This window comes from Erpetoichthys calabaricus, chromosome 8 (assembly GCF_900747795.2).
Source record: "Erpetoichthys calabaricus chromosome 8, fErpCal1.3, whole genome shotgun sequence".
Taxonomy (NCBI): domain Eukaryota; kingdom Metazoa; phylum Chordata; class Cladistia; order Polypteriformes; family Polypteridae; genus Erpetoichthys; species Erpetoichthys calabaricus.
In genome coordinates, this window is record NC_041401.2 from 69580156 (window position 1) to 69604449 (window position 24294).

General features: G+C 37.0%; 1 protein-coding gene and 1 long non-coding RNA gene across 3 annotated transcripts in view; one reads left to right on the forward strand and one right to left on the reverse strand.

The window, feature by feature from the left end:
- tpst1 (tyrosylprotein sulfotransferase 1) overlaps positions 1–24294 on the reverse strand; it is a 183564-nt gene that overhangs the window by 59691 nt on the left and 99579 nt on the right. For both annotated transcript variants that reach the window (XM_028806743.2, XM_028806742.2), the window contains exon 3: positions 7637–7835. In XM_028806743.2, the coding sequence (XP_028662576.1) occupies positions 7637–7835 (199 nt within the window). The remainder of the gene's footprint in view (positions 1–7636; positions 7836–24294) is intronic.
- LOC127529034 (uncharacterized) overlaps positions 1–24294 on the forward strand; it is a 90661-nt gene that overhangs the window by 19838 nt on the left and 46529 nt on the right. The gene's annotated exons all lie outside the window — the stretch shown is intronic.

A 24294-nucleotide genomic window follows, 5' to 3' on the forward strand; every position in this document is an offset into this window, starting at 1 on the left:
GTGAACCAACAGAAAATGGCACATCTCCATGTCTACAGAAAAGATGCAAAACATGTGCCCACATTTATGATACAGACTGTATAGTTATACCATACTGCCGACTTGAACATCACATAAAGGGATCATTTTCCTGCAGATCATCTAATGTAGTCTACCTAATTCTCTGCATGAAATGTCCTGACACTGCACTCTATGTGGGAGAAACAGGACAAACACTCTGCCAGAGAATGAATTTACACAGGTTCCACATTAAACATGGCAACACAGATGTTCCTGTAGTGGCCCACTTCAACAGCCATGGACACTGTGAAAGGGACTTTAAAGTCACAGTGCTTATGGGCAACTTCAAAACACAGCAAGAGAGAAAAGAATGGTAAGTTAAACTCATTCTAAAATTTAATAGCCTACATTACAACATGGCTTGAATAAAGACAAGAGTTTTATGGCCAGATATGAGGATTGTTTACATCTCTCAGAATGACAGACAACTTGTCTACAGACCCACATTGTTTTGAAAAACTCATTACAAACTTCAAAAAACTTTGTTGGACAGTTATCTTATCCAAAGATCTTGACAATACATTGATCTTCTCTCTCTTGTTAAATTAACCCTAGCCTGAATGAATCTATTAATTTTTTACATTTAAGATTTCTCATTTAAAGATTTACCAATGTTGTTTCTTGTCCTAGAGTGTGTATATAAACACAGGGAACTCCAGTTTCTGTATTACATCTTGCCTGAAGAAGGGGCCTGAGTTGCCTCGAAAGCTTGCATATTGTAATCTTTTTAGTTAGCCAATAAAAGGTGTCATTTTGCTTGGCTTTTCTCTACATTCATAATGGCTAACACGGTACAACACCCTAGTACTAAGAAACAGAAGTAAAAGTCATTTTAAGCTAACAGCTGGCATCCATCCACTAAACCATATATTCTGGGTATGTCCTACATCAGGGGTCCTCAATCACGGTCCTGGAGGGCCGCAGTGGCTGCAGGTTTTTGCTCTAACCCAATTGCTTAATAAGAAGCATTTATTGCTCAACACTTCTGTTTAATTTTAGTTGTCTCGCTCGTTAAGATTTTGAATCCTTATTGCTTATTTTAGTCTTAAACAGCCATATTCTTGGCTTTTAATTGCTCTTAATTAGCAATAACATGCAAATGACAAAAGAGACCAGCATTTCTCCATTTAGCTTGTTACCATTTCCACCTGTGTGTATTGATCATGCACGTTTGGGTTAAATTAAATACTTGGAAGGAAATTGAAGAGGAAAAAGTGAAGGACTGAGAATTACTCATCCATTTTAGCTTTCAAATCATTTGGATGAGATCCTTAGAAAGGGAAAGAAAATCCAGGATATAAGAATGACCTGACATAGCAGAGTTAAAGCACTAACAAGCCATGGAATTAAATTATTGGCAAGAACTGCTTTCTAATTAAGCAACCAGGTTAGAACAAAAACCTGCCACCACTGCGGCCCACCAGGACTGGGATTGAGGACCCCTGTCCTACATTCAGATCATATTGGTAAAAAATCTTAACTCATTTGCTGGAGACTTTCTTGCTCATCATATTATCTTACTCAGTTGGAAGAATTCTAACCCACATCCTATAATTTAGTGAGAAAAAGATATATTATTTTACTTAAAATGAGAAACAGATCTAATTTTCACTACCAGCAACAGTCCAAAGCTTTTTTATAATTGGACAAAAACTTAATATCGCCCTCTAAAATAAACAAGATGGGGCCATTGTTAAGCTTTTTGATATGTTATTGAGACTTATATGAAACATAAATACAGAGGAAGTATTACTGATTTTAACCTTGATTTATTTAGGACTTAACAACTAATTTAATTTACAAAATTTAAAAAATGAAATGAGATTTGATAATGATAAAAACACTGCTATTAATCAGATAAGTTAGGTTATAACTATAGGCTATAGGTTTGATAGTTATGCTGATAATGTAATATTATTTAATGTCAACTACTTTTTTGTAAGCGTTAATAATATTAATAACCTCAGTCCCCACTGCACACTTGGGAGGTTCAAATTTAAAACCACAAGATCTTCTTACAGACTAAAAGGCCAACAGAGTTCCTAATCATTTGACAATTAAGGCAGTATAGAAGCATCATTGTCAGTATATTGAATATATTACTAGACAAAACAGAGGCATTGTCTGACATATTATCATATTTGTATTACTTTATTTAGTGTCCCATGTTCCTGTTTACATATACATTTGGGCTAGCTTTTTGTGGATAAGATGTTTTGTTAAGGAGTTACAATTCATTTAAATGCAATTCAACGTCTTCACTAAATACATGCTCAGAGCATTGTAAATATTTGTTCATTCCTCCTTACAAAATTGTTTCAGTCCCATGACATTTCTGGAATTCCTTGTGTGAACAGCTTTCCTCAGGTCATGCCACAGCATCTAATTTGAGATTCGGTCTAGACTCTAAATTGGCAATTTCAGAACATTAATTTTCTTATGTTTAAGCCATTGTCTTGTAGGTTTATTCCTTTGTTTTGGGTCATTGTCTCATGGCATGACACAACTTCTATTACATTTGTGAGATGAACCTCATCCCTGACATTTTCCTGTAAAATGTCTTGATGCAATTTTGAATTCATTGTTCCCTCTATGATAACGCATTGTCTGATGCCTGAGGTAGCAAAGCTACCATAAACCATGACGCAGAGTGCATTGAAGTTGTCTTGGATGTGTGTGTCACTGGCACTTTGCACTATTCCCCATTCCTATTTAGGGTGGAATGGCTGAATGTGTAAGGCCGGCCAGTGGTAAATGGGGAGGGGAGCACATGGCTTGGAGGGCCAAACAAACTGTATGGGGAGGAGTCAACCTTATGTAAATGTGTGGTGGGAAAAAAGTGAAGAAGAAGAAGACAGCACAGAGCCAAAGAAGAAGGAGACGCCACCAAAATGACAAGAGGGAAATCTACTCAACTTGTGGAAAAAAGTCAGGTGAACCTTGGTTAATTTCTGTCAGAATAATTTTTCGTTTTTTTATGAACGAGGTGAAGACATTCAGGAGAAGACCTGACGTGCCAGCATAAGTGTCTGACTAAAAGTACGTGTCCAAGAACAGGAGGTACAGCTTGGCACATCCTTCGCCATCACAGACTGTATATAATCATATTTAACAGTGAATATTTAAAGGACACTGGTTTTCATTAATTTGTTTTTCACATTTGTGTGTTAGGGGTATATGTTGTTAATTGTTTTGTTTCGTGATTCATGTGGGAGGGTGGAAGAGCTGCAGCACGGTATTATGTATACAGGGGTTTGTTTTTGTATCCTCATTTTACTGACAACAACAATTCTTTTATAACTTCACTTTGCATTCGCTGGTGTGTTTCTGTACTTGTGGTGGTGTAGTAGGGAAGTAGTGTTGGTAGCTCATGTCCTGGATCATTTTTTTCTTTCTCTTTGCTGCTGCTCCAGGACGCCAGCGCATATTATAATTGTGCCGGCTCGGGGAGCAGTACAAAGAGTGACATTTGTATTGAATCAAAGAAACTGTTAACTTCAGGCTTCCCTTCTTTACACACTGATGTACGAGAGACGTTCAAAAAGTTTCAGAATTTCAAAATTTTTCAAATCACTTTTCTACATAATCACTTTCGTTTGCAATGCAATTTTCCCAAGCTCATACCAACTTTTTAATGCCTAATTAGTACTCCTCTTGCCTTCACCGTTTCCAACGAAAATATAAAAGTGCAGAAACGCTTTGAACATTCCTCGTATATAAAGATGTATGTAAAGAACCTTAGTATCCCTAACATATGTTATTACTTTAGGCTCTAACTACACTGTTAAAACTCTAAAATTGAATTCGGAACTTCCTTTTCATGTATTTGTTGTGCTAAGATCAGCATATACCTGATCAAAAACAAAATTTAAATGATTAGCTGATTCCTTTCTAGTCTACAAATATTTTATTTCAAATATGTAAGTTCATTTATCCCCTTAGAATTTCTTTGAGTGATGCCCCTGGAGATATATTTGTCTATAAGAAAATGTCAGTTTATCCAGAAATTAATTTGACTCAGTCCACTAGCATTAATGGATTAAGTCACCAATATCATATCTATATAATGTGGGAAAAATGTAGAAACACATAAAGCTGGGAAAAGCCACAAAAGTATTTCTAAATGTATGGATGTTCATTATGAATGTTACTAGTGGGACGTAATGATTTCAGCTGCAGAACAAAACAAACAAGGTCAGAGATAATCCTCTTTAATAAAATCCCTGTGTGCGTCCAGGTGTCTATGTATGTGTGTTTTCTGGTGAGGTGCGCATGCGCGGGGCACGGTGCGATGCGCAATATTACTGTCAGGGAAAGTTACAGACGTTTTACGGAAATACAAACCAGTATTACTGCAAGAGGAAATTAAAGGTACACAATACAGTGACGCATATTACAGCCACATACAAGCCAGTATTACTGTCAGAGAAAATTAAAGGTATATTACCGACGCGCATGCCTGTATTACCGCCAGAGAAAATTAAAGTTATATTACGGATGTACAAGCCAGCAGACGTACAAGACAGTATTACTGTCACAGAAAATTAAAGACACACAATACATGGAGGCAGCCCACAAAGAACGGTCAGCTCAGCAAGTAAACATCAACAAAAGAAAGGCTGAAAGACAAAAATATGACCAGCAAACAGAATGAGGTCACGGTCCCTTGCCATTTAATATAGACTGTTCCTACTAATGTTTATGCACTACTGTTCTAGCGCCTGTTATTGTAACGGGCTTAATGACTAGTGATTATAATAACAGAGATAACGTTATATTTGTTCCGGGTAGCATGCTATTAACAATAAAAGACACTCAGAAATAGGGACGAGGTATGGGAGAGAAGAAAGAATAATGTCTCAGATATGGGTATAAAAATCTCTTTAAAATTACTGCTGCAGTTTTAAATACTGTCATTACTACTGGTGAAAACCTATCAAGAGGTGGATATATACACAGTTAAAAATTAATGTAAAAGCCTTTTAGTGTTCACTATAAGGATTGGCCAGGTGCGTGCAAACTTTTTCTCATGTGAGCAACAAGTTCTAAAAACCAACAATTATTGAGTGTTAGTATCAGCAATTAAATTTTATATATATATATATATATATATCACAACAACACCAATATTTATTTATATAGCACATTTTCATACAAATTATGTAGCTCAAAGTGCTTTACAAGCTGAAGAAAGAAAAAAGAAATTATATAAATTATATAAAATTAAGAGTATACAATACTAATTAACAAAGAATAAAGTAAGGTCCGATGGCCAAAGGAAAACAAAGAAGAAGAAAAAACCACAAAAACTTTTACACTTATGATTATTTACTATTTTGAACATTTAATGTTACATATTGAAAAATTAACTGAATTGATATAACAAAGTTTTTCTACTCAGAATTTCACTAAATATTCAAAAAGTTTCCTTTCTGATGTTTTCTGTCTTTCCATGAGTTATAAACTTTATAAATATTTATAGTCTGTTTAGAATTTAAAAACAGTTTAATGCTCAACAAGTTTTCCAAATGCTTGGCATCTAAACAATTTGTAGATTTTTTTCTTATATTGTTCTGAATCCTCTTTCACAGTCAGCACTGGATGTCCAAAAGTGAAAACAATTCATGTTGCTTTGTAAATGTTTCTGAAAATGACTTGATGTCTTTACAATTCCAGTTTCTAATTTTCCTTATTCAGTATTTTGAACCTTGTCTAAATCACATCTGCCTCTGTAGCTTTGACAATTCAATCAGACATGAGCTGCTCAGCAGATGACCTGCAGAAACCTAGCAGCAAAAGTTCTCTTCTCTCTTCAAATTTTTGCTTACGTTCTGTTAATCTTTTTTTCAACAAACTTTTCAATTGAGTTCTAAGTTTTGTGACTGAATTGATATGAGATTTCTGCTTCAAATTAAGATGGACCACTTTCTAGTTGCTCCATGCTTTCCCTGATATCTATTTGTTAAAAGATTGTGTTTTCAAACATATTTTGCAAATTACACCATCTGTCTCTGAAGTTGTTGAAAATTTCTACCAGAACCACGCACTCTCCAGTGCTATGTTGTAAGTCCGTTTTAATAAAACATTCCAGAGCCAACCATTCTGTTTTAAACTCCCAAAACTGTTTCTTCAATATACTACTTGAACTCTCTTCAGCTTTACGCTTAGACAGGGTTATAGTGACAAAGAAACAACTGTGGAAGTTGCAAAGAAACAACAGACTGCTTCAAATATCATAATTTTGTTTGAAACTTGAATAAATCAGGACAGTAATTGATTTAGTTTAGTTAACTTTTGTTTACCTTTTGATAGTGTAATTTTGTTTTAAAATTGGGTCTTTTTCTGAGCAACCATATAAAGTCTGTGAGTGATGCTCTTAAAATGTAAGAGCGATTACTCACAAAAAGTTCAAAAAGCATGGCATGCGCCAAAACAACTGAATCTTCAACCATAGTAAACTAACAAGTTATCCATCCATCCATTTTCCAACCCACTGAATCCGAACACAGGGTCACGGGGGTCTGCTGGAGCCAATCCCAGCCAACACAGGGCACAAGGCAGGAACCAATCCCGGGCAGGGTGCCAACCCATTGCAGAAACTAACAAGTTAGTGAGATATAAATAATGACCACAAAAGGAAAGAAAAAAATTACAATACTACTGTATATCTTATTAACTAATTTAACTAAAATAAAGATCAATCAAAACACTTTTAAAATTATGTCATCCCTAAATGTTCTAAAATAAAAAAAAAGGGTAAGAGAAGGCAGTTAAGTAAAAAAAAAGTATGAATAGGCAGTGTTAAGCATTACTGAAAGATTTAATGGTGTTAAGCATGTGAGTGATGGAGCTGTAAACAGAAAAAAAATCATTTTTAAGTGCAGTTAATACATTTTTAACCGCTTAAGAGTTACTCGTGCAGTGAATCTGATGATAATAGGAATCTAACATGTTGTGATCACCGCAAGCACATTCTTCAAATAATTGTAACACACACAAGACACAGATTAGCTGGCAAGCTTGAAGGGTAAAATGCAAAAGTCCTAGGTGTGGTTAATATAGCCGGGCGGGGGATGGGTTGTGATTTTGAGGAAGAAAAGGAAACAAGAAAAACTTTAAAGAGCAGAACAAATACAAAATATGAAGTGCTGTGTGTTGCTTACATGGCCACCTAATTATTTACTGCTTTTATCCCCAAATCTGTTTTCAGGGTGTAATTCACAATGAAGTAATCCTCTACTATTTGTTTGTGGAATAATGAGTTTTAGTGTTAAACAACAGTACAGTTTGTCTGCACAAACAAACACTGTAAAACATTTTTCACATTTAACATATGATGTATACTTGCATTTACCTGGTTCACATAAAGGAATATTTACTGACAAATTACTAGTTTTTTGCTGTCATTGCTGAATGTCTCAATCCAATGTTGCTGCTTCATTCTTAGTGTACTCTGAGCATTTTTCATGTGAAACCATTTTTAGGGAGAACAGAACAAATAATTTAACATTTAAAAAATGTTTTTCACAAAAGCTTACTTCAAAAAAAGGTAATACAAAAAAAATGTTATACTTACCCTTCTTGTATTGTCCAGAACCTTTGGGTCAGGCCTTCCATAGTTAGGAGTGTTGGAGTAAGGATCATATCCTAATTTTGCTAACATAGGGGCTATTACTGGCATGTCCCGCAGTACATCTTGAGGGATCTTACCCACCCACTTGGACAAAGCTTCAACATTGACGGGTTTGATGACTTGATCTGTTGACCTCTCCACCCTGCAAAAGAATACAGGAAAGAAAAAGATACAGGAAATGAAAAAAAAAAGATTTGTTCCAAGTAATGAGTTACAGATGTAAACAGGAGTGTTTGCATCGAGCTTTGCTCAATCTATACATGAAATAACTAGTGAAAATAAAAGTGATGCTGCAGCTGTGGGACAATATAATTGGTTTGGATGAAAAGGTTTCTCATTGTAAATCAATAACATAATGCCTCTAAAAGCCTCAAGAGCTACTTGTACCTGCTTTTGCAGCAACTGCATTCATAAGACTCTAAATGCTGGTAAGAATGGTCTGAAAATGATACATTCATGTCTTCCCATTTAAAAATACTTCTTTTTATTTGAAGTTATCACACCAGATGTCCTCTATGACAGTGATTTTTTTTCATTATATACATTTCTATTACATGCTTTTCAAGGTGGGTATCATAATAAACATTGAATATGACTTAGGTGTACATTTCTTTCTTTCTAACCTTTTGAACTTAGCTACATATAAACTTATCTAAATGGTGCTAAGCCTATGGATGCCTGACAAAAAATGTAAATGTATTGATTTTCAGGCATGGCATGTACGGGCAAATTGGTATTTTGGCAAAAAGTATCTTCCAATTATGCATTACATTATCATCATTGTCATTATCCTCAGTTTAATAGACATTTTCTAGTCTGTGGAAACCAGCCCGGACACAGACAGGCAGACACCGAAGGTTCAAACACCACACACGGTTTATTTATATTTTCTATTATTTACAGTGTACGCACACAACCCAGTGCCCCTGCACCAATCACCCTCAAGTCCAGGCCTTTCCAATGCCTCTCTCTCTCTCTTCTGACCACCTCCACTCCTCTCCACCGAGCTCTGTCCTCTTCCACCTGACTCCAGCTATCGAATGGAGGAAGGTGGCCCCTTTTATGCTCACCCGGACATGCTCCAGGTGCCTCCCGATGAACTTCTGCCGGCACTTCCGCTTCGGGCGCCCCCTGGCAGCAACCACAAGCCCCTATAGGGTTGAGCTTCCATGCTCTGTTCCCATGGTCCCTATACCAACTGTGGTCCGGAAGAGGAGTAATCCCTCTTTCGGTCCTTCCGGGTGTCCCGGCTGGGTACCGCCCCCTGCCGCTCGCCACAAGTCTTATCCCCAAATCTTTTTCCTTTACTTACCATGGCATGGGCATATTTTGGGTTGAGATCCAATATTTTCATATTACCTGGTACCACCTCCAACTACATGTTCTTTTCCTCCTTTGGGGACTCATCCCTCCACCTCCATCTTGGGACAATGCTTCACCCAGTTAACTCTGCCTTTCATTCCACATTACGAAACCACCTTAGTCTGTTTCTCCTCTGCACAGCACCCACTTATTTCTCTTAACTCATCTTTTATCATCCTCTCTGTCACATCATCTTCCTGACATTCCACACACCCAACTAATCATTCAAATCTCTGTTCTTTCCAGCTTTGTTTCATGTTCCACTTTCTTCTGACACATCTCACCTCCATAAAGAATATTACTACTCATACAACTTTCATAACCTTTACCCTTCAATAACTCCCAGAATTTTTTCCACACACCTCTTATCCTTGCTAACACCACTGTACCCACATTTGCACCTGCACTCAAAATGTCACATAATTAGCAGAGCTTCTTTACCTTCTCTGGAACAACTCCACTAATAATATTTAAATATACACTTCCTACATCAGCATTCTACACACCTCTACAAACAAAGGTCACACTTGCCATCTGCATACTACCCTTCATACCACTAATCTTTTCTGCTGCTTCAGAAGACCTATGCACTGAAGTAAGTTGTTTCCAATACCTCTACTGCACATGCTACACCTTTTGCCTGTTTGTATCCTTCTAACTATTACCTTGGTCTTTTCTGAATGTTCTATTGAGGGCTTTCTGTTTCAAAGTACTGTAGCTTTCCATTTCAGTACATCCTTCTTCAGTTCTGCTTCACTTTGCCATCAATACAAGATTATCAGCATCATTCACCAATTCATCATTATTCTAATAAGCAATGGACTCGGAAAAAAACCCTGATGCAGCACCCCCCTCACCTTTCACCACCCCAAAGTGCCATCGTCCTGATGCAGGCACACCTTCACCTTTCACCACTACCATCTGCCATCGTCCACCATCTGTGCATCTTCATACACTGACATCACCACAGACACTAACCATTCATCCACCCTTAAATTACTCAATGCCAACCTCACCAATTCTTGTTCCACCATTATCAAATGTCTTCTACTGATCCTCAAATGTATAATTCAGCTTCTTTACTTTCACTTGATGCTTTTCTACATTGCCTTACAACAAAGATCACAATGGTTTTCCCTCAGGTATTAACCATACTGCATTTCTTTTTCACTCGATCTCTGATTTTTTCTCTATTACTTTCTCAACCACCTTCATTATCTGCTCCAAAATCTTGCTCACACAATAGAGCCCACACTTCAATTGTTCACCTTTTCTCTTGTATACTGGAATGAGGTAACTTCTTCACCAGTCTTCAGTAATCGTCCCTTTAACATGCAATCATGATGCACAAGTCTGTCACTCTGCTGTCTTCTACATTTCCAATATCACTCCAGTTTGGCCCGCTGCTTAACCCATCTTTTTTAGATCTTTGGAAACATTCTGTTTCAAAAAATTACAGCTCAGTCTTTCTATTTTCTCACAATGAACATCACTACCCCATTTGTTCTCCTTCTTTCAGCAACTTCTCCATCCAATTCTTCCCAATGTCCTTATCCATAGTATCAATCAAAATTTTCCTTTCAGCATTTGTCACACAATTCACAACTACTACACTTTGTTTTTCTTGTCTGCTTTGTGATCTTGAAAACATTTCTTTCTCTTTGTTCATTCTGCAGCTCACTTAGAAACTCCCATCTCTTAACTTCTTGTGCCCTCCTAACTGCTCTTCTAGCATTTCGCTTTGCTTCCTTATAGATTGACCTGTCACCTTCTGCCAATCTTCTGTCACTCCTAAGACAATCTCCTCTTTTCCTCATTCCTCTCCACCTCAATATTTCACCACTATGTTGGCGGTGCCTTTGTCCAACAGCACACTTGTCCTATTGTTTTCAACCAAGCATTCTTGATCACTTCCTTCACACCTGATAATTCTGAAATTTCATTCATTCTTGCTAGCAATGTTTCAGCAATTACATTTCAACATCTTTGACTACAACTTCCAGACCTTCAGTCTCAGTAGAAACCTCCTGTTACTTTTGTGCAAGCCTGTAGCTAAAAGATCACCTACAACCAAATTATGTTGCAATGCTGAACTTTCTCCTGGAATCACCGTTATATTTTTTTACCATGTCCTGATCAACTTTTCTCACCAGCAAATAGCCTATCATGCTTCTTACACAACCAGATTAATATGTCACCAGTTTACCTTTCAACCTTGTCTCATGACTGCAGCATACACCTGCTCTCTGTTGTGGTTATTTTCTGTTTTCATTTGGTTTTGCACTCCACCTTTTTTCTTTTTAGGTGTTATTGTTATGGAGAATTCATTTATGTAATTTATATAGCATTTTAGAACTTTGATGAAAGATTTCCAATCACCTGGTTTCATTCCAATATGCTGATCTACTATTACTTCAGAACACTCTCCTTCAGTTTAGCACTTGTACTATTCAGAACACTCTCCTTCAGTTTAGCACTTGTACTATTTTGCACAATTTTCCTATCTCACTACTAATATTCCAAGTCACAATCGTTATACACTCTCTCCTTCACTTATCCTACTTACCATGCCTCCTTCATCTGCCTGCCACCAAAACTGACCAACACACAGTGTCTCAGGTCTAGAACTACCATAAATCAGGTTCCTCAACATTAGGGACACCCATGAGGTATTATGGGCAGTATCCCAATCATTGTTTGTAACTGATTCAGTTTAATCTCATCATCAAGGGAGTAACAAGGGAGTTTTTTAAGACCCTTCCTGATGCCAATTTCCTTTAGCCATCCTATACAGCACACAAGATAAACATTGACCTTATTTTTAACTACAGGTGACAGAAGTAAAACACATTACAGTAATAGCTGTTAATTTCAGAAGCTCTCTCCATAAAGAGAGTAACTACAGGTGACAGGAGTAAAATGCATTATAGTAATAGCTGTTAATTTTAGAAGCTCTTCATAAAGAGAGTAAACACAAAGTAAACCTAATTAGAAATGGAGTATTAAAGGGGTTTGGAGCAAAGTAATCAAAATAAATCAAACTAACTGCAATGACAGGCATATGTTTTGGTTTTACAATTTCACCCTTTTGATGAATTTATTTTAAGTGGGTAAGGACATCATAAATTAAAAAAGGTCTCAGTAGAAACTTACAAATACACCAGTGCAACATACACACATCTGTACACCACAGTCTTCTTATTTACTGCCCTCTTCATGTGATCACTAAGCACCAAACATTAAGAACATTTGAAACAAAATGAAAATAACAATATACTGAGTAGAACTTCTGAAACTGTTTTTTAAAGTGTGTAGCACATACCCTCCAAGGTATGCTAAAACCTAACCTACCAAAATTAAATCTGTATTTTTCATTCCACAATGCTTTATTTATCAGTACCAATAGAACTATTTGCATTTCTCACCATTTTCATTGGCTGTTTTGGAGACTTTCCACAAGATTGATAAGTAAGCTACATTGCCTGAAACCATCCTTTCCTCACCACAGCAGAAAATGTTTAAAATATAGATAACGAAGTTTAAATAATTCTCATTGTATCAGGCAATTTTACAAATAAAGAAGGTTTATAGATAGAGCATTTAAAGTTAATTAACTTTTGGACAACTTGCTTAAGGGTAACATGGGGCAGTTTCAATAATGGACTGGCTACTGTTTGTATACATGGAGGTTGCATTCTATCCCATGACCATCAGCTTTATATCTGACTAGACAAAGAGCCCGTTTCGACAACGTAAGATGAAATGGGGACAAGTTTGTGTCAGCAGTGTATGAAGAACAAATGATAAGTAACGAAAAAGTTGTTTTGTAATGATTGTAGTCCGCTTTACTCATTACTGTACAGGCTTGTACTGTTAGTTGATGAATTTTCCAGGCCTATAGTATAATATTGAATGATGAATGTTCCAGTACAATATGCAATAGTAATAAGTATAAGCACCACAAACCTGATATAGGTGTATTGAATGAATGCGTAATTGAATCAGAATGCGTAATTAGGCCTCAAGCTGTAGTCGAAATCGCCTTTCAGGCCTCTAGAGCTTTAATCGAAGTCGCCTTTTTCTTTGAATTTTTGCGGCTGTAAGTCCGCCGCCTGCCGCGATGTTGGGGTTGGATGTTGGTCTCGTAAGGTTTTTCGGGCAGCTGCGCAGAAGGCTACTGCGCATTCGGCTTCGGACGGACGTGAGTGAGTGAGTGAGTGAGGAGGCAGGCGAATAATGTATTAAGATTATGCCGGTTTTCTACAATATAGCAAAGATGTGTGTATTTGGCTGACAGAATTGGACAGGAATAAATATGAATGTTAACGTGGTTGCAAATGTGAGTCTGGACTATAAAGAAGACTGGCTTCCCACCCATCTTAATCTGACTCAGTATCTACTACTTCCAGGACAGGCTCTTACTCCCTATGATCATACAACATGCATATGCCCAAAAATGTGTTAAATTTACAATCAAATTATATTGATGTAATAAGTGCATATATTTCACATCTTATTATAAATGAGTGAAGGCCATGTTACATTATGCTACATTATGCAACCTTTCTAGTGATCTTCAGTAGCAGACTTCCTTTACATAACAGTAGTGAGACAGATACAGCTGTGGTGAGCTCCCATTCTCACCAGTTATGAGGTTTGCATGTTGCCAGTGACTCGGTCTGACCAGTCTATGATTCATCTTGACAAAATCCATCCAATCTAGTTTGATTTATCCTGCAATTTCTAGTGATTTAATATGACATGCTCTGGTTATAAGATCAGAAACTGTAGTCATCAAGATTGACATCCCCTTCGACTAGAAGTTGCTTACTGTGACATCAATTACAGGTATACAAAAATAATTCTTTCAGAAGACAATGCTGGAGCCCAGCTCAAACTAAAGGTCTTTCTTTATTATAGTCTTGAACTACTGAGGGTTCAGATTCAATTAAACAATCGATCAGCACTTCTGGTTTATCATTTAGCAATGACAGAATCCTAACATTAGCCATAGTTCAGTGTACCTAGTTGCTGTAGTTTAAAACAGATGGATCCTTTCCTCATTTTTGATGATTTTCCAAAAAATACAGAATTGTAGAACATGTGGGTGAGGTTTACAAGGAGGGATGAAGGTCTTAAATTTAATATACTTTGTGAGAGCCTAAATAGTGACAGCTCTGACATTTACATGTCAAAAACAGACTGAAAATGATGGAAGACTGCATCTTTTCCACATTGCTTTGCCTAAAATAAATGAAGGAAAGATCAGTACCCTCTGGAGTCAGCTTTTTACCAGAAAAGTGTTTGAATCACAGTCAACATATTCAGAAAGATAAACTAGATTTAAATATTAGACAACTGGACAACACAAATACACAATTTTATATGGTAGACCATAAGTACATATGAGGCAGTATGGTGGCGCAGGGGTAGCACTGCTGCCTCGCAGTTAGGAGACCCGGGTTCGCTTCCCGGGTCCTCCCTGCATGGAGTTTGCATGTTCTCCCCGTGTCTGCGTGGGTTTCCTCTGGGTGCTCCGGTTTCCTCCCACAGTCCAAAGACATGCAGGTTAGGTGGATTAGCGATTCTAAATTGGCCCTAGTGTGTGCTTGGTGTGTGTCCTGTGGTGGGTTGGCACCCTGCCCAGGATTGGTTCCTGCCTTGTGCACTGTGTTGGCTGGGATTGGCTCCAGCAGACCCCCGTGACCCTGTGTTCGGATTCAGCGGGTTGGAAAATGGATGGATGGATGGATAAGTACATGTGTCACCCTCCACCTAGTAAGAACCCATTAAAGAACATCTGAATTATATCAAGAGAAAATATGTTTTTGCAGAATTTGATTAGGCAATTTTGTGATCGCCTTAGCTATCAGAAAAATATATTACCTACTGGTTTTATCTTTAAAAGATATCAGGGAATTGGAGACCAAAGTCAGTGAATTAGAGTTTAGTCATAGACATAGTCCTAAAATATCAAATTCTACGCCCATTCTCCTTCAGGGAAGGTTTTTTTTTTTTTTTTTTTTTTACAGTTAGTTGTCCTTTAACCCTTAGGACAGTATACTAGCAAAAAAACCATTATGTTTTCTAATGAAACATAGACTTATCCAAGTCTGACAAACAAATATCAAATGAAAACTCTGCAGAGTATGTACCACAAATTTCGGAGAGAATAATATGTTTTGGTTTTTTTTATTACTCAGGTAGATCCAATACATAATGCATTTAGAGTGCTATTGAGATTTGGATTACAGGGTCAGAATTTAGGATAGGATCCAGTATTGAATTTAATCCTTTTTGGTCAGGATATAAGATATATGACCAGTGGCTACCTAACACTATAAAAATATGAAGATACTTCGAATTATCAGACAGAAAAAAACTTTTTCTGGTGTTCATACTTCTAGAAATTTGCTACTGAGCTATGATTGGTCCACTGAATTCCCTTGGACAGAAAATCACTACTACTTCAGTTATGCAAAATATATATCAGTAATATCTGGTTGCATGAATAGCATCTTTGCCATTAGCCCATCTGTCCAGGTGATCCACCTTATAATAATCCACCTTTTTTCCATCTGTGCAGTGTAAATATTGTTAAAGAACCAACTTGGAAGAAGGTGACACTGGGTGGTGACAGCTCAACATAAGGCATGAAACAATCCTGGATGGAATGCCAAACTGTGCCACAGTGCATTCATGTACGTACTAACAATGAAATTAACTCTGCTAAATACTTTCTAGATATGAATATATCTACTAAACACTGATGGAAAAGGAACTGATACGTTTGAGTGGGATGAATGATCTGTTCTCAGCAAAATGGTTTATGTTTTTATATTCTCGTTTTTAAAACATTGCAACCAAACCTCCAAAAATATTTCCACATACAGTACAGTACATCGTATGCATATTATCTAAGACTTATGATTATTTATTTTCTAAAATAGATGAAGTTTAAACTAAATTTCCTTCTCAATTGGGTGGCTGTGGTTTTCTCTTCTGCTTCTGAAATTTGCACCCTTGGCTCAGATGCTGTCTGTGTGTTTGAAAGTTCTCCCGAAATCTGTCTGCCTTTTGTCCCCGGGTACTCCAGCATTCTACTTCCACATAGATGTGCATATTAGGTGAACTGATGAAACTAAATTGACCCCAAAAAATGCGGGTATGTGTGTGCATGACTTTTCCCTTTTATGGACTGATACCCTGTCTTGCACCCATTAATTCCAAGATGCTCTCTGGACACTTCCAAACCTTATTAGGAATAAGTGGGTTTTGAATGTTATGCTAATACAAGGTTTAGTCAAAAAATGCAAAGGCAAGTTTTGCATCACTAATTGATTATGTACATCTTTAGAAGGAATGTGGACTGCAAAAAAAAAACTTACATAAACAAGGGAAAAATATTCAAAATACACATACTTAGTGACCTGGCCAGAAAATAAGCTTCAGATCTGTAGATCTATGAAGCAGATGTGCTAACCACATCACTGAAGTGTTTTTTTTTTAAACTCAAACATGCAAAGATTGTAACAAACACTGATAACACAGTGCACACAGAGATGAGTTCAATGTAGGTTTTTAGCAATCAATTTGTTGACACAGCCTGCAAGCAGTAATCAATAAATCAAATGTCACTTCTTATGAAATATGTGTTTGGCTGCAGATACTGTGAATTCTTTGGGGGTAGTTTGTAGAAATTCTTTTGAGTTCAGTAAGCTGGTTTAAAATCACATATGTACCATATACTTATTAGTGTTTATATTTAAGATATAGAGTAAAAATACAATCAAGCATAAAGTATTGCACAGCTTTATATAAGGGGAAAGGCAGCTTCAGAAAACTGCACAGCTCAGAAAAAATTAAGATATTCTGACTTATTATACTTAAAGCAAAAAATTGATGCAAATTCTGCATTTCATAGACATGAAAGTAAAAGAACACAAAGCATTTTTCTTTCTGGTAAAATGTAATTTTTATAATATAATCAAGGCAACCAAGAATTGTGAATTTGTTCTTTTAGAATTTCATAGGCTGCAAATTACTCACTGCCCATAAGTGCTGTAATGCTGGAGCAAGTTAGTTCCTGTACAGTACCTGCAGCTCATCCTAACCATATTACTGTTTTCCATCTGCAAGATTAGTAATCTATGCAAACCTGTATTTTACTTCTAATCTAAACGTTTCTTCTTTGTTGAAAATATCAGCTGTACTTCTGACAATCTCAAAGCTCCAGTAAAACATAAACATTGGCATCTATGTGATGTAATTCTAGGCCTTAAAATGACTCATGTATATTACTGATATCAGATATACATTTTAATCTTGTCTTACATCATGCTGCTTGCATTACGTTTTCTAGAAAGACCAAAAGTACTTAAGTCTCACTGAATACTGATCGATTTTTGGTAAATAGACAGGAGTTTGATGGACCAGTTGGACTACTGGGAGATAATGAGGCTTAAAAATCAGTGTATAAGCAAGGGGTGAAAAGGCTGTAGCACCCACTGTTTAACCTATTTAAAAATAATAAGCTATGCAGCATCTAAAATAAAAGTAACCTCAGGTGGAGAAGGTAGATTAATTAGTGTGACAATCCAGGCAATGTAAACAGCTAGACAATTTTGTGTGAATGAACCTTTTTGGCAAAGTGATGAGTTGACTGAGGGACTGAATACAAAGCATATGTGCATAAATTAACAAATATGTTTTAAATGTTCTTTCAATTTCATATCACAATAATATATTACTTTTTTTTTTTTTTTACCTAAACACATGTTAGTTTCTACCATATAATAAAGCAGGCAATACTTAATTTACCCATCCTTGGAATGTAATCTTGGCATGGTGGATGAAATTGTGTGCATCAATAATAAATAAAATGTATTGTTATTAATTATTATTAATACTACTTATAAAAGTGTTCATTAATAGGTATGTGAATGGTAAATTTGTGGGGATAAAGAGGCACAGAAAAATTAAAACCAAAAATAAGACTCCAATGAAGCTGAATTTAAATCTTGGTCAACCTTAGCTTAATGAAGAATAACATAAACCATTTACAATATAAGGTATAAAATTGATGAATGCCATTAAGTATACCTAGTGGGCGAGTAACCTATGTAGCCTGCTAAGAACAGATCATCCGTACATTTTCCAAACCCACTTATCTATTTCTAGGTTGCTACGCCAATCCCAATAGCATTGGTCACAAGGTGGGAATCCACTATGGATAAGGTACCAGTCCATCACTGTGTTCTTGTACACATTCCTACTTTGTCATACTAAGCCAATGTAGAGCTTAACATTAAAAGAATGCAAAGGTGTTTCAGATTTGGAGAAAAATTATAGGTGCAGAGAAAATCTATGCAAATCTGTGCAAACTCCAACTAGGCCTAACAAGAACAAATCATTCTGTTTAGTAATATGCTAATTGGACAGGGCATTTTATACATAATATACAGCCCCAACTTGAAAAAATTTAGAACAGTATGGAAAATAAAAATAAAAACAGAAAGCAGTGATTTCAAAATTCACTTTGACTTATAATCCATTACAAACAGTATAAAGACAATATATTTTTTTGTAAATATACATCCATTTTTGCCACTGATTGCCTGCAACACATTCCAAAAAGAGTTGAGATGGGACAGTTTAGGGCCAATAATGAATTAAAAAAAGATAATGATGTGAATAGAAACAGATGATGTTCAGCAGGTGATTGTAGTCATGCTTTGGTATAAAAGCTGCATGCAAGAAAAACCTAACTCTTTAGGAGCAAAGATGGGCTGAGGATTACCAATTTTCCCACAAATGCATGAGTAAATCATTTAAAAGTTTTAAAACAATGTGTTTCTCAATGATAGATCAAAAGGGAGTGCACATAGTGCATAATATAACTAAGAGATTTAAGGAACCTGGAGAAATGTTGGTGTGTAATGGGCAATGGTGCTAGCCTATGCTGAATGCCCATCATCTTCAATAATTCAGGTACCACTGCATTAAGAACTGTCATTCATCAATCACTGATAATCAATAAATGATATATGGCTCACGATTACTTTGGCAAACTTTTATCAAGTAACACAGTTGTAGTTACATTCACAAATGCCACTTACTACTCTGCTGTGCAAAAACGACAGTGAATGTTAACACTGTCCAGAAGCACCATTGATTTCTCTGGTCTTGAAGGCATCTGGGATGGTCAACCACACACTCGACATGTGTATAATGATTGGACGAATTAATATTTCAGGTCTTTTTTGAAAGAAATGTACATTGTATCCTCTGGACCAAAGAAGAACTTGTATTTTAAAACAGAAGAGTGAAGGATGAATAAAGGGAGAATATAGTACAAAGGAAAGCTGACAGATAAACTACCTGTTATTACTGCTGCCTCTCTGTGCCTGCCACAACAGGTCTTGAACACCTTTGCTACCCAGTGGGGTTGCTCAGTCACCTGCTCACCTTAAAGATAGCATCAATCACTTGTTGTTTTACATCTCTCTCTCTCTCCCTCCCTATCTTTCTCTCTCTCTCCCTCCCTTTCCTTTTCCTGCCACCTAAGCCTTTATCCCAACTCATGTAAAAACTCTAAACTCATAAGGCACATATCCATCCATCCATCCATCCATCTTCTTCTGCTTATCCGAGATCGGGTCGCGGGGGCAGCAGCTTGAGCAGAGATGCCCAGACTTCCCTCTCCCTTGCCACTTCTTGTAGCTCTTCCGGGGGAATCCCGAAGCGTTCCCAGGCCAGCTGGGAGACATAGTCCCTCCAGCGTGTCCAGGGTCTTCCCCGGGGCCTCCTCCCGGTTAGACATGCCCGGAACACTTCACCAGGGAGGCGTCCAGGAGGCATCCTGATCAGATGCCCGAGCCACCTCATCTGACTCCTCTCGATGCAGAGGAGCAGCGGCTCTACTCTGAGCCCCTCCCGGATGACTGACCTTCTCACCCTATCTTTAAGGGAAAGCCCAGACACCCTGCGGAGGAAACTCATTTTCATAAATCATAAGGCACATAGATACAGCAATTTTAAATGCCTTGATGCAGAACTTTCATCCAAGCCCTAGAATATGCTAGAATTCAATTTTGTATCTTAGAATTCATGAGCCATCCAAGTTGCCTTTCATTCTCAAATATAAAGAACGTGTAGCCCATAATACAGTATAGGGGTATTCAATTCCGATCCTGGAGTCTATGAGTTTTCATGATAACCATTTTCCTAATTAGTGACCAATTTTGCTGCAAATTAACTTTTTTTGTCTTAATTTAAATTGCCTTACAATTTGACACAGACCCCTTAGTTATTTCTTTCTTCCTTAATTAGCAGCCAAACAACAATGACGTACAAAATGAGCCAACACATTACCAGCTAACCTGTGTCTATCATAAAATATCTGAAAATGAAGATGGTCTCAGAAATGTTGATCTGCTCCTAGAAAAAATAAAATTAATTTTTTTTTAATGTCCGCCAACAACCCATGGAAATGACAGGTTTAATTACCAATTAAGAGTTAGCATCTGATTAAGAAACTGATTGGAGTAAAACTTTTTGTTGTTTGAGGCCATGAGTTAAGTGATCATCTATATGGTCGCTTCACGTCTCATTTTTTACTTGGCTGCCATTTAAGGAAAAAATAAGAAATCCAGAGGACTGCATTCCAAAATATAAGGCAATTAAAATGAAGGTTAAAGAATCCAATTAACAGCCGAAATTGGTCACTGACTAAGAAAGTGAGTGAAAGAAACCCCTACAGCAACTGTGACCCTCCTAGATCAGAGTTATGTATAACACATGCTGCATTACAAAGGCTAACATAAAGACCTTCGCTGTCCTCCTCCTCACTTTTTATAAAACGTTCAGCAATTAGCACTCACAACGCTAAATTCAGAGACAGTTTTTAGCTGTACGTTATAAGTCTACACAACAGCCACCATAATGAAAACTGCTAATCAAACTTATAGAATATAATTGGAAAATCATTACATTAGTTTGAGTTTCCATTGCAATGCCCATATATGCTTTACATATTACATATGATTGCCCTAATACTGGTGGTGTTGCCTAGGAAAAGGCTTAAATACCAAAAAACATTTTCCACTCTGATGGGGTACTGACAACATATAATACAAATACAATATATTTAATTCATTTTTGTGGTGTCACACCATATAAAGAGCAAAGGGATATGTTTCTATAAATGCATCTGATGTAGTTTCTCCAGCTACCAGAAATGCTTTAGTTTGCTAATATGACAGCATAAGCAAAACTGGCAAAAAAAACCTGCCATTTCTAATTACATGGATTGTCCAAAATAGCATCAAGTAGCGATCTGAACGTCCCTTAAGTGCTGCTCTCCACCACACAACTTTATTCCTTATGTCTAATTCCTCTCATAATTTTATACACTTCGATAATGTCACCTCTTGATTTCCATTTTCTTAAACTAAAAAACTTCAGCTTCGTCATTCTCTCCTTTTAGCTCATACCACTTAGTACCAGAATCAGCCTAGTTGCTTTTCACTTGACTTTCTCTATGTCTTTTTTGTAATATGGAGGCCAAAACTGTACACGGTACTCCAGGTGAGGCCTCACTAGTGTATTATTTAATTTAAGCATTAACCCTCTTCTGACTTGTACATATCAGGATGTGACCTTCAGTATCTAGAGATAAAAGGTGACACAATCTAATTTAATTTTGCCCATTGTATAACTTAAATAAATATAAGTATAGTGAGAAGTCAAGCAAAATGACACCTTTTATTGGCTAACTAAAAAGATTATAATATGCAAGCTTTCAAGGCAACTCAGGCCCCTCCTTCAGGCAAGATGTAATTATATCATTGTACGAGAGGGTGCTTGAGGATATGTGAAACCATGATTAAAACTCACCTGAAAGTGGACCTTGCAACATGACAATGACCCTAAACATACCAGTAAATCCACCAAAGAATAAATAAATGGATGGTTCTAGAATGGTCAAGTCAAAGCCCAGATATGAATCCCATCAAGATTCTGATGATGGATTTGAAATAGGTTGTGCACATAAGACACCCTTAAAACATTACAATTCTAAGAGAAAATTGTAGTTTTTTTTCTTCAATTACAATTACATCACCTTTATCTATAGATACTGTTTAAATGAAGATCCAAATCTTAATATTTCTACTATTGTTAAAAAATGAAAAGAAAACATAGTTAATGGGGTGTGCTTACTTTTTCATATGACTGTATATCTCTCTCCTATAAAAAAAAATCCTGGGAGGGAGATTAGGGAGACAAGACGCGATCTTCTCGGAAGACAATTTGACATCCCACAAGAGACACTTTAATGTCACGCGAGACAAGGCAGTGAGACAACATTTAAAACAATTTCATGGACATCTATCCAAGCAGTTGTTGGAATGCTTTTGGCAGACAGACATCATGTGCTCCCAGCTCTTAAAACAATGACAAGCGACAAGCAGAACATACAGCTTGCTAGCAGCAGCAGCAGGAAGCCAGCAGATGATCCGACCGCTTCTCCTTAGCGGGAGTCCAGACCCCTCCCCCCACCCACTTCACAACGCGAGTGGCAGAGACGCGAAGTGGCAAAAGGACAGCTGCTGCACAGGCTTTGAAATGATCGACGCAAAGCAAGACAAACAGAAAACACAGCTCACCAGCAGCAACAAGCCAGTAGATGATCCGACTGCAACTCCTTAGAATGCATTCAGCCCCTCCTTCACAACGCGATCGGCAGAGACACAAAGTGGCAAAAGGACAGCTGCTGTACAGGCTTTTAAATGATTGATGTGCAGCTCAACAAAAAGAACATGCAGCTCGCCAGCAGCAGCAGCAGAAAGACAGCAGATGATCCGACGGCATCTCCTTAGCATGAGTTCAGCTGTCCCCCCTTCACAACATCAGCAGTGTTATACGTCCTGCGAGAAAAATTTAACCACGCCCGGGGCAAGAAATAAAGGACAAGTATTGTTTTTGCAAAAGTTTTAAAGTAAAAGTGAAAATAATGCATATGTAACAATTCCCATGAAAATAGCAATCTCTTTAAATTGTATATCCGGTAAACCAAACCCAGGGGTGGGCGAGCGAAGCAAGCAGGGGGCAGAGCCCCCTAGTTAATAATAGTAAAACTGTCATAACAACTATGAGTGAGTGCGTGTATCTATGTGCGTCTATATTTAAGCATTTCCTGCAATGGACTAGTGCTCCACTCAAGATTGGTTCCTACTTTTCATCCACTACTGTTTGGATAAACAGTGGCTTCCTATGAACCTATATTAGATTAAGCAGGTTATATTATGATTAGATAGAAGGACAGACAGATGTTTTGAGTCATTTGTCAAATTAACTTTGTAATTACGTAAGTGCAGTACACATACAACATAAATAGCACCGACTTTTCAGGTATCTTGCAGCTATCATGATTTCATAAATCATTTTTGCTCTGTAGCTATGGCTCCATATTGATTATTTTCATACAGAAAATGACAAATGCTGCCATTTTGTCTTTTCTATGTGACAATCAGTTAAACAGGAATGGTCAATGCACCAGGGTTTTTAACATTGTCATGTGCTAATGCCCTATGATTACCAACTGATTCTAAGCATTTAATCACAATCAACAGCTTACAATTAAGTATAATGGTTGTTACAAGTAAAAAATAACATATAAAGATGAGCAGAATGGCAGTAAAATCCAAGATCTTGTTAAGAAAAACAGCACACATATATTAGTACTTTATTTCAGGACAGAGGACAATTAGTCATATAAGCATGAATTTACCTCATAGCTGTGACTACAATCTAGAGTAAAAAATGTGCTCTATATTTATATTATTAAACTGTAGATGCCAGATTCATTTTAGGCCAGCATTATTAATGGATGTGTTTGTACATGCAAATTCTTATAGGCACAAGGAAATAAATCACCAGTGTAATCTCTGTTAGTACTGCAAAATGCAGTATACTCAGTTTTCCACACAGGGTTTCCCACACTAGTATATAGGCCAGGCAGTAATTGCTAAACAAATGAATAAGAAATGAAAAGGAAAAGCACTCACTCAGCCTCTGCACTGGGAGTCTATTCTGCCATCTCTAATGAGACAGCCAAGTAAACTGACACTATAAAATGCAAAAATACACCCAAAGAATAGGAATGAAGATTGGGATTCCCTTTAAAAACCACTGCACAAAGAAGACGCAAATAAGGGTTATGTACATTGATCTGCTAG